This window comes from Lithobates pipiens, unplaced genomic scaffold, assembly GCF_037356315.1.
Source record: "Lithobates pipiens isolate NorthernLeopardFrog02 unplaced genomic scaffold, aLitPip1_a1.2 Scaffold_22, whole genome shotgun sequence".
Taxonomy (NCBI): domain Eukaryota; kingdom Metazoa; phylum Chordata; class Amphibia; order Anura; family Ranidae; genus Lithobates; species Lithobates pipiens.
The window spans coordinates 97,055,180-97,067,224 of NW_027507784.1; the positions used below are offsets into that span (position 1 = coordinate 97,055,180).

Consider the following 12,045-nt stretch of genomic DNA (forward strand, 5'->3'; position numbering starts at 1 on the left):
AAAAACAAAAAAAAGTGTCACTTTTATTCCTATTACAAGGAATGTAAACATCCCTTGTAATAGAAAAAAAAAGCATGGACAGTACCTCTTAAATATGAGATCTGGGATCAAAAAGACCTCAGATCTCATATTTACACTAAAATGCAATAAGGACTCGCACTCCTGGTTAGTTCTTGGCAGCTGTCAATCAAAGCCAGTGAGCCAATCAGGAGACGGGGGGTTGGAAAGCCACAGCTCCATGTGTGATAGGACACACTGAGCCATGGCTCAGGAGTACACCTGCTTGGGTGCCCCAGAACAAGCCGCTTGCTGTGGGGGTCACCCAGCAGGAGAGAGGAGCCAGGAGTGCCAATTTAGGACCAGAGAAGAGGAGGATCCGAGCTGCTCTGAGCAAAACCACTACACCAGGACAGGTTTGTTATTTAAAACAAAAACAAAAAAAACAAGACTTTAATATTACTTTTAGCTGGCCACAGATGGATCAAAATTCAACCGGGGGCTGGACAAATTGTGGCTGTTCCTGATCAACAGAAGTCGCTTTAACAACTGACTTATGTTACCATTCAATCAGGACCTGCAGCCAATCAGCTGCAGCACTGGACAGCAGAGGAGTCCTCACTGTGATAATACAGTACTTGTATACATAAGTTGCATAATAGTTTCCAAGAAGCGAATTGTACATTCATGGCAGGTATATTAAACATCTTACAATGGCATATGCCGATTTGTATTTGTATAAGTGTATGCACACAATACTGCAAATAAAAAATTGTTTATCTCTTTATGTGTTTGAGCCTTTGCGTCACTGGTCAAGTTCATGTTTAACTGCATGTTTCAGATTCCTGTAGCCAGAGGTGCCAGATCTTTTTGTATTCGGCTGGGCAACCTCTATTGATATATATGCATTTTTTATAGGGCAAGGATATGTTTACATCTGCTTTCCATTCCGGGGGGGGGGGGGGGGGGGGGGCGTTTGGTCTCATCCATTTCCCGGTAAGTATTTTCCTGACTGAGAATAGGGTTTTGTGGAGGAATTTTTTTGTGAATTTGACTACAGTACAGTATCGGGAAGTATCCCAAGTATACATTGTTTTGGGTCTAGGGATATGGGAGAGCCCATGGTGTCATGCAAAAAAGTTACGACTTGTTTCCAGAGCCCTTGTATTTTTTCACATGCCCATATTAGATGGAAAAATGTGCCCATCTCTTGTCCACACAGCAGGCACAGGGTAGACTGGTTATGTTTGTATCTAGCTACACGAATGGGGGGGGGGGGGGGGTGAGATATGCCCTGTGTGTTATATAAATCTATAATAGTCTGTCCGAGAGCCTGGGGGACACTGCTTTACAGGTCTCCAGAGCCTCCTCCCATTCCTCGTCCTCCATGGGTCCCACCTCCCTCTCCCAGCGTGGTTTCAGGTCGAATGCTATCTTAGTGGAGGTGGGGACAGAGAGCATGTTGTAGAATGTGGATATCAAGCCTCGCAGGTCTGTATATTTGGCTATGGCCATAATAGGATGAGGGGGTGCTTCGAAATTGTGCCTGAGTTGCATGTCTTACCTGCAGAAACCTAAAGCCTGTGGCGACTTCGCTAAGATCAAAGTGTACAGATTTGACTATGAGAATGGAGACTCCACGCGCGTGGTGTGTGGGTTGAGTGGAATGCCCACCCCACCCAAGGACGGTGGAGGGCCATCTGCAACCTCCCCTCCACATGGAGTTTAAACCAGCACTATTATATCAGCCCATTGTTTTTTAATGAATGCAAGAGCTGCCGAGAGTTTTACCTTCTCACGCAGACCTCTCACATTCAAGGTGAGTAATTTTAAAGACGCCATAAGTTATCTATTCTGGGATGGTGTGAAACAGCTACACTTAACCTTCTGGCTCTTGCGAATAAGCTACTTGAAGTCTCATTTGTCACAGTCAGCATAATAAATGACAATTTAGGCATAGCATATGGTACCTGTGTCAGCATGGATTTTTACAGTGTTACCTGTATTCGGAATACATCATGTGTATGTTTACTCAACGAAAAATACCCCCCCACCACTCCCCACAGTGGGGATCCCCAAACCATTTGAACAATTCTTTCAAAAAAGAAAAAAATAGCGTTACTTGATGAACATAGGAAAGGGTGAACTTGCGGAGCAGCTGTAGTGCAGAGCAGTGTTGGCGCAAGCTCCTCAGTGGGTGAATGTTACATAGTGGTCGTTTGCAGCAACTTCCGTTTTCACAGAAGTATTCCCTAGTGCTGAGTGGGGGAAAGTCTCGCTGCACCTTGCATTTGGGGGGGTGGGACTGCTGCAGTCTCGAGGCTCCGGCCTCTAATGTAACATATTGTGCTGCATAGGACCCCAAAGGGAAGAAAAAAAAAAAAAAAAAAAAAAAGTAGTGAAAGAGAACCAAACGATTAAGGGTTTGACTTGACTCTCGTGGCTAAAGTGTTTGTGTCCTGGGTTCTCCCCTTTTGCAATTTCTGCCAAGCCTTACAGTATGATAGGCAAGTATAAAGGATACTTTGAGCAGGAGTTTATAAAATGGCATGTGAGTAACTGAGTGCCCAAAACACGGCGCAAGGCCCTAATCGGCGTTAAAGAAGTAGAGCACACTGTAGTGTATATGAAAGAGTATGTCTGTGAATGTACTTACAGTGGTGTTAGGCTGCATTCTCTGGGGCTGCTCTGTGTTCCACCCTTAGGCGAGCTGGGAATAACATGGCATACTTAATGTGCTGTATTCGCAGTCTGCGTTTGACCTCCATGAACCCGTCTGCGACATTGGACCTCTGCGGAGAAATCCGGGAAGATGGCGACTTTTATGTTTCCTATCGGGATATTACCCTTTTCTCTGTCCATTCTCAGGGCCGCGTCCCGGTCCTTATAATTAAGGAGCTTGGCTATGAATGTGTGGGGGTGGTCTCGCCGGCATGTGGTGGGCTCTCTCCACTGTTAGCATTGGGGAGAAGGCTTCCCTGCCATATGTAGTGATGAGCAGTTCTAAAAATTTGGTGGGGTCCTTACCCTCTGCTCCTTCAGGGAGACCGATGAGGCACAGGTTACATCTTCTCAGTCTGTTCTCCATGTCGTCCTGTTTAGAGAACAGTTGCTGGATCTGTCGCTGCATGCGGTCTGAGCCTTCCTACAGTGGGGGGGGATAGAGTCTTCCACATTACTCAATCTGTTCTCTGCAGTCTTGACTCGATCTCAGAGTTTTTGCAGATCCTGCCTGATGAGGGAGATATCTACCTTTGACCTCCTCAATTTGAGCAGTGAGTGAGGTCCAGCAGAAAGTCATAGCTTCCAGGAGCCGCTCTGTATCTCCCGCCGTTTGTTCCCCCCGCCTTCTCTGCGGCGCCATCTTCCTACGTCTCCTCACCATCCTGTTGGCGGTATTGGGCTAACTTCACCACGGACTTCTGCGGCTTCCATGGGGACATTGTGTCTGGGTTCCCTAGGAGTGTGAGAGGCAGTGTGGTATGCGCACGTTCGTCTATGGGCACAGGATAGTTGTGTTTCAGGAGTAATGGCCAGACATCCTTGTGAGAGCATCCTATTCCACTCGCTGTCAGGCCATGCACCACATTTTCACCTTTAAACACTAGTTCGGACTATCATCTTATTATAAAATACCTTACCATCGGCCGATATCTATCTATCTATATATCTATATATCTATATCTATATATCTATATATATATATATATATCTATATATCTATATATATATATATATATATATATATATATATATATATATATATATATATATATAATCTAGATATAAGTCCATTGGACCTCCGCCGAAAGACCGTCGGAACTACTACGTCCAAAAGTCCGGTCGTGTGTACGCGGCATAAGGGTAACAAACATTAAACAAAAAAAGAGAACAATAGTTTGAATATAGAAAAAAAAATTACTTTTGGGTGAGCTTAGCGTTTGCACACTCAGTGTTTGCCATTGTCTTCAGAACATTGTGCAGTTTTTTGGGAGACATCTTATTTGCAAAGTTTGAGAGCTTCTTTTCAAGCCTGTGAAGGATAAATAATTATAAAAAAAATAAAATAAATTAAATGTATTAAATGTAAGGCTTTATTAAAATGAAGAATGATAAATGTAAGATTTTTTTTATTGGATTTTTAAACTTGAAAAGCTTTTTCTTGGAGTATATCACAGGCAGGACACAGTATCTTCATCTCCATTACAATAGGGTTATGCTGCCACCTTCAAATGATTGGACACTGGCAAAAAGAAAAAAAAAGAAAAGAAAAAAGGAAGATGACTATGACAGGAAGTACCCTTGGTTGCCTGCATGGCATAACCTCTACCTGTTAGGCAGAGCTTTAGTTTTTGTAGCAAACAAACCATAAGGCAGATGGGTGGGTTCCCTGTGAAAAATCCTGTTTTTTTATCATACATCTCAGGAAACAGGGAATCTTCATCTGCATTGCATCTGAGGTGCAATGGAGTAGGACGTCTGCGGTGAGAGCTCCGCTCGTACATACTCCTGCTAACACAATCCTGCAACATCCTTCCCTGGAACAGCACCTGGACGACCCTGCCTTACTCCTCTCTCTTCCCGTGGAGCCATCTGCCCGATTTGGACGCTGCGCGGAGCCACTCCGATAAGATACACATACCTGGGGGCTGCCTGTAGGACAGACTGCGGCTTCGGCCTAGTCGCCGGAGCAGCGGCCATCTTGCTCCACCCGGCGGCAGCTTCCTCGGGCCTCCTCAGCCCTCCGAGCCACACAGGAGCCGCTCCACAGCACCCCCGGCTATCGGATCGCCCTCGACCGCGGGTGTGGGGACTCTGTTATTAATAGCGGACGGTGGAGTAGTCTGCGGCGCCGGCCTGGTCCCCGAGCCGGCGGCCATCTTGCTCCACCCGCAGCAGCCCCTATAGGCCTCATCGACTGTATATATCCATCTATCTGCCTGCCTGTGGCAGCCAACTTACTCCCTGCCACCTGTGAAGTGCCTATCTTCCCTGCAGCAGCCGGTTGGATAGCCTGTGGGGCCGGCCTGGGCCCTGGAGCAGTGGCCATATTGCTACACCCACTGTGGTCCCTTGCCAGGTAATCTGCACTCACCTGCCAGCCCTGTGCCCGTTTCTCCCCTGCTGCAGCTGCTGATCTTTGCAGGCACCAAGCCCCTGTCTACTAAACCTTAACTGCGGCACTTCACGGTTGTTGCGAGCGGGGAGATTGAAGAATTGGCCCAATACATAGCGGCCATCTTGGAACACCCCGGACCATTTCTGGACCATGTCCCCACCGAAAAAGTCCAACGAGGCCGCTGACAAGCTTGCCAGGTACCGCCGTCATGAAGAGGAACACCGGGCCAAAGATGGCGCTGGTGCTCCCTCTGACGCAGACCACTCTACGTCGGCCACTAAAGCCCTATGTCAGAGCACGCTCACCTCCAAAATTGATGTGTCCCTCATCCGGCAAGATCTCTCTACCCTCCGGGATCGCGTGGCGGAGACGGAGACCCGCATCAGTAGAGCTGAAGACATCATACACCCCCTGCAACACACAACCGATGAGGTACGCCGTCAGCTGCAACAGCTTAGCGCAAAACAGGATGACATGGAAAATAGTCTCCGGAGATGCAATCTCCGCTTTATTAGCCTCCCTGAGACAGCGGAGGGCAACGATCTGGTGGGTTTCCTTGAAAATCTCCTGAGCTCCACCTTTGGCAGAGAGGCATTTTTGGTGATGTTCGCAGTGGAGAGAGCTCATCGAATTCCGGCCCGTCCTCCTCCCCAGGGGGCCCCACCACGCACCCTGATAGCGAAATTTCTTAACTTCAGAGATCGTGACAAAATCCTCCGCCTGACTAGAGAGGGGTAATATATCAATACTCATGTGGCAGTATTCCGAGACTTTTCCAGCGAGGTACAACGGCAGCGATCCAGGTTCCAGGATGTTAAGCGACGCCTCCGGGTTCTACACCTCAAATACGCAATGCTGTATCCTGCGAAGCTTCGCGTGGAATACGAGGGCCGAACCCACTTTTTCGAAGACCCTGCATTGGCATCCACCTGGATTGACCAGAGGGAACGCCGAGACTGACCATGTTACCCTACCTATAAGCTGTGGACGCTTTTTTTTCTCCCGCTCCCATGGGTGCCCGTGCTCGCTCCTGCTGCTACTCTGATGATTCAGTCGTCGCGATGGGCACATTATAAATGAATGCCCTTTGCAGGGCCAGGGGACAAACCCGGAATAATTACCCTTTTTTTGCACCTCGTACTGGATCTCACAGCATGACCATCCTCTCCCGGCGTCCTCACTGCTTTGAGATCCCTGCCTCCCCTGTACCTGAGGAGCGCCTGGGGAAGACTGTGGATTACACGACATCCAGGACTTTTCTACTATACCTTATTCATCATCCATATGGCGGGCGGAGCTCCCCTGCTCAGCCATGATGGTGTCACACCTTTTTGGCTCCTACTCCCCATGCACCTTCCAGAGAAGAAGTCGCCCCCCTAGGATTTTTAGGACTTTTGTGTACTTTTTCCTCCCCCATTTGTTTGATTTTTTTTTTCTCCCACTTTGTTTTTTTCTTTGTTACCTTGGGTATCTATGCTCCTCTGCAATTAAGTTCCTTGCCTCCAATGGGTCCTAAGCATTGGATGTTCCCTGTTGGTACCCAGTTCTGGGGTATGATGTCCAAGCAGTGTTGAGGTGGCGCTGGACTGGGTGGGGGGCGGGATGTTGTGGTTTTTATTTTTTTACATCACTGTGTTTGCTAAAGTTTGTTTATGCCGAAGGTACTATGTTAAAGTCATACATGCATTATTGGAATTGGCTGCTATTGTGTTTTGTGCGAACTGAATTGGCCATGACTGCTCTGCTGCTGCTGGCCCGCCTATGGTTTATTGTATACGCTCTGCACCCACCATGAGCTCTCTAAAGTTCCTTACGTGGAATGTCAGAGGCATGCGGAATAAGATAAAACGCACTGCCACCCTGACGTTCCTTAAGTCCCAGCGTGCTGACATCATCGCGCTTGTTGAGACCCATGTTACTGGCCATCTCCAGTCCTCTCTCAAAAAGCCGTGGATAGGTTGGGCGTATCATGCTACCCACACCTCATACTCCAGGGGGGTTTCGGTCCTAATTGCTAAAAGGGTGCAGTTTGATCTAGTGCTGCTCCAGACGGACCGGTGGGGCAGATATGTATTCCTATATGCCACCATCAATGGATCCCCTATTTTGATAATAGCCTGCTATGTCCCCCCTCCCTATAACTCAGTTGTACTTAAGGAGGGCCTTACATTTATGGCACATTACCCCTCGGTGCCGGCAGTGTGGATGGGGGACTTTAATATGACCCTCACTCCCGCTCTGGACCGAATGGGCACACCGGACTCCCCTGGTGACCCACCAGCCCATACCAGACTACATCGTATATTGACCGACTTTGCTCTTGTGGATACATGGCGCCATAAGCATCCGCAGGCTAAAGCATATTCGTGCTTCTCAGCCAGCCATAACACAATGTCCCGAATTGACTTCATCCTCATCTCACAGACCCCGACACCCAGACTGGGAGATGCGGGCTTCGCTCTGAGAATTCTCTCAGATCACGCCCCCTACTGGATTACGATGCGGCTCCTGAAGGCCTCTCCCTCTCCTACTTGGCGGCTGAACCCATTTTGGCTAACCGCCCTGCAGAAGCAAGAAGACATCCCAACGGAATTGCAACACTATTTTACAGTTAACAGGGACTCCGCTACACATGACATAGTGTGGGACACATTTAAGCTTTACGCCCGCTCTCTGCTCACCACACGTATTAACAGACTTAAGCGGTCGTCAAAACTTGTTGTCCAACAGGCTACAGACCTCCTACAAAGACTGGAGGAGGAGTTTCACAGAGACCCCTCGCCTGACGCAGCTACTAATCTTAAGCTTCAGCTACGACAGGTCTCCCAACTGCATATGGAAAAGGCCAAGCAGCGCATCTTTTTCTCTAGGCAAAGGATATTTGAGTATGGAGAAAGATCGGGCAAACTACTTGCTTACCTCGGCAACACTTAGATTCCCGTCCCCCAGTTGTGGTATCACTGATAGACATCCAGGGGAATGGTATTACTGATCCACAACAGGTGGCAGAGGAATTTGCGAGGTTTTATCGAGCACTCTACGCCACCCGGGTCACTCATACTCCCCAAGACACCAGAGACTACCTAGCAAGAATTACATTTCCCAAACTGACAGACGCCCAACGCGACCTTTTAGAGGCCCCTATTACTGGAGGAGGATATTTCCGAGGCCATCTCCTCTCTGGCCACTTCTAAGGCACCAGGACTGGACGGCCTACCGCTTGAATTCTATGCCACCTACTCTGAAATTTTGACCCCTAAACTCCATAACCTATATGAATCCATATTTGACACGGGAATCCTACCCCCCTCCATGAGAGAAGCGCAAATAGTAGTAATTCCCAAGCCCGGGAAGGACACTAACTATCCGGAATCATATAGACCCATCTCCCTATTACAGGTCGACATTAAAATACTGGCCAAGATTCTTGCCTCCCGCCTTAATCAGGTCATCCTCTCACTGATCCACCCTGACCAGACCGGCTTTATGCCAGGAAAAAACACCGCCATGAATATCCGCCGCTTACTTATGAACATCCAGGGATCCCATGACGAAGTCGGCTCGCGGGTCGTGGTGGCCTTAGATGCTGCAAAGGCCTTAGACTCCGTGGAGTGGAACTACCTGTGGGAGTGCCTCTCGGGATTTGGACTTGGCCCCAACTTTATTCGATGGGTCCAACTCCTGTATCAATCCCCGATAGCCAAGGTGTTTGTGAACGGTTGGCTCTCTGATCAGTTCCCGCTGGAGAGAGGGACTCAACAAGGTTGCCCCCTTTCTCCCATGCTGTATGCGTTGGCTGTGGAACCACTGGCTATTATGGTTTGCGCAGACACCAGAATTCGTGGCCTTAGGATAGGTAATCTGAAAGAAAAGATCGGGATGTATGCTGACGATACACTCCTCTACTTAGCCGACTCGGGTCCCTCCCTTCTTGCAGCCCTTCACACCATAGACTGTATTGGTAGTCATTCGGGTCTGAGTATCAACTGGTCTAAATCCCAGATCCTTCCGCTTGATCATTTCCCCCCTGTGCCCACGTCCCCTCCTCTAAATCTCCCTAGGGTTTCAGTGGTCAAGTATTTAGGAGTGCAGGTCACTAGATTGCTGACAGACTATGTACCCCTTAACATTGAACCCCTCTACACCCTGATCAAGAACAAGACACAAACCTTGGCCAGACTACCTCTGGGTGTTATGGGACGCATCAATCTGGTCAAAATGATAATCCTGCCCAAGATACTTTATTTGGTGTGGCATGTACCCCTGTATATACCACAAAATTTTTTAAAAAGACGATCAAATCAATTCTTAATTCATTTATATGGGGTCACAGCAGACACAAATTGTCTTGTAGAATTCTGAAGAACCCAGTGACAATGGGAGGGGCTGCTCTTCCAGATTTCCAGGATTATTATCTTGCCTCCCAGTTGTCCCATTTTTATCACTTTGACAAGAGCGAGCTACCAAGATACCAGACATTACTTTGTAAACGCCCCGACGACCCTGCCCACACCCCACTTCAGTCAATCCTTAGGGCCCCATTGTCAAAAACGTTCCCCCCATCACAAAGAAGACATGCTGACGCACCACCGGAGGGTATGGCGGACGGCCCTTAAAAAACTTGGGACCCCACAGTTTCATTGTTACACTCCTCTCTGGTTCAACACTCAGTTGCCCGAACTGCTGTCCGTTCCGGACCCCGCAGCTTGGACACGTTATGGGATCCTATACATGCACCACATTATGACTAACACTGGGCTTAAATCCTTTCAAACGCTAAAGGAAGAATTCACACTCCCTAACCACCTCTTCTTCAGATATTTACAGCTCCGACACATGATACAGACTCAATTTGCTGGTTCCAACCCCACCCTGACAGTCCCCCCTATAGTAGATATAATCACAGGTGCTGAGCCAACCAAGTTGATCTCCACCCTTTACTCCACCATCCGTCTCCCAGGCAATGGGGCATTGGCTTATGCTGCTAAGGCCGGATGAGAGGTGGATGTTGGAATAATTGAGGATGAGGAGTGGGATGAAGTCTTGGGGGATATGAAGAGAGTCTCCCCCAGGCTGTCGGACCGCCTCACACAGCTGTACATTATCCATAGGACATACCTGACCCCCCAGAAGATAGCACGGTTCAAACCCATGTATACTCCAGGATGACGCTTATGCGACCGCGCTCCAGGCTCTATCACCTCATATGGTCCTGTCCGGTTATCCAAACATACTGGATACAGGTAATTCGCTTTCTCCATGACCAGATGGGCTCTCCTGCTAGCCTTGACCCAAAGCTGTGCCAGCTTGGTCTCTTGCCAGAATTAGACGCGGACAAATCCCTTCGCACCTTTTTGCATGAAACGCTGTTCCTGGCGAGAAAAGTGATTGCTAGTGGCTGGATGCAGGCCCTCCCCCCCACGGTCCAATGCTGGAAGAAAGAGGTTAACGATACCCTCCCGTATAAGAAACTGATCTATACGCATAGAGGATGTCCACTTAAATACGAGCGGATCTGGGGTAGATGGTTGGGGGATGGGGTTGTTATATTGATCCCTTGCCCCCCTCTGCTTTCCCCTTTCTGTGCTTCCTCCGCCTCATGAGCCTACTTTTATCATGTCCCCGTCCCCCTTCTTTCTTTGTCTGCTCCCCTTCCCCTGGTTGACACAAATTAGCTCTGTGCTGACTCGACCTATGATGGGTGTCTGAACCCTATACAGCGCAGCTAACCCAAAGCACTCATGTATGCAACACTGCTTTGGCCAGAACGGCCCTTGATACTAGATGTACCGTATGTATGCCTACTATGTATGTCATCTTCTCTGTTTCCTTCTTTTTTTCAATAAAGTTTGTTTTTTCGATTAAGGGAAGAATAAAAGAAACAAGAAGGACCTTATTCTTCTTTTTCATCTTTCATCATCTTTTTCAAAAAAAAAAAAAGAGATGTACCAAAGCACTGAATACGAGGGGGGAGGGCAAAATGACAATAAGCCAACAGATTCCAAGAACAATTAAAACCAGAACAGGTTAGAAATCACATGCTCGAGCCTGCAAAACTTGCCAACCAAAGGTGGAGCCCTCAGCACCTGGAACATCCAAGTGGTAAAACTTTGCAAAAGTATGCACCAAAGACCATTGAGAATTGGCTGCGCGACCCTTCCTTGGGCTCCAGAAAGCACAAAGAGGGAAACAGACTGACAAATTGCAGCGATAGGCATCAGGTAATACCTGATAGCACATAACACATCTTAAGCAATTAGGAGCCCCTCCGAGTCTGACACATAGGACAAAAAGGAAGCAACACAATGTCCTGGTTGAGATGGAACAAACCACCTTCAGTAAAAAAGGTCAGCCGAGTCCAAAAAAAACACCTTGTCACAATGAAACACCATAAACTGCTGCTTACAGCAAGAGCAGCCATTTCTGAAACTGCATCTCAAAGCAAAGCAACCAAAAAAAAATAAAATAAAAAAAATAAACCTTCTGATGCAAGACTAAATGCAATATCCCAGATGGGATCAAACAGATTTCTGCAATATAGAAAGCACAAAGTTCCAATGGAGGCATAACCTGTAGGACTATGCACGTGACACCTTGCACAAAGGCCAATCCCAGATTAAATCCAAACTGGAAAAAAAAGCCATGATGCAACGAACACCAAGCAAAAAATAGGATTTTTATAACAGCTTACCTGTAAAATCCTTTTCTTGGAGTAATTCATGGGACACGGACCCTTGAGTAATTACTTAATGGGTTATAGGCCACATTCATGTGTTGACACTGGTTATACCCAATCAAGGACGTTCACTCCCTCCATCTTCCAGAAGCACATCAGTTTTTGTAGCAAAGCAATATACTTAAAACTCAAAAAAGAGGGGAGGAACCTCGGTGTCCCACAATGTACTCCAAGAAAAGGATTTTACAGGTAA

The 12,045-nt window shown here is 47.7% G+C and overlaps 1 protein-coding gene across 5 annotated transcripts in view; it reads right to left on the reverse strand.

Moving 5' to 3' along the window:
• The window catches only part of FASTKD1 (FAST kinase domains 1), a 96,889-nt gene that overhangs the window by 61,124 nt on the left and 23,720 nt on the right, over nucleotides 1-12,045 (reverse strand). For 3 of the 5 annotated variants that reach the window (XM_077447927.1, XM_077447928.1, XM_077447926.1), the window contains one exon: nucleotides 3,920-4,030. The exons of the other annotated variants lie outside the window; for them this stretch is intronic. In XM_077447927.1, coding sequence (XP_077304053.1) covers nucleotides 3,920-4,030 — 111 coding nt within the window. The remainder of the gene's footprint in view (nucleotides 1-3,919; nucleotides 4,031-12,045) is intronic. 5 annotated transcript variants of the gene reach the window in all.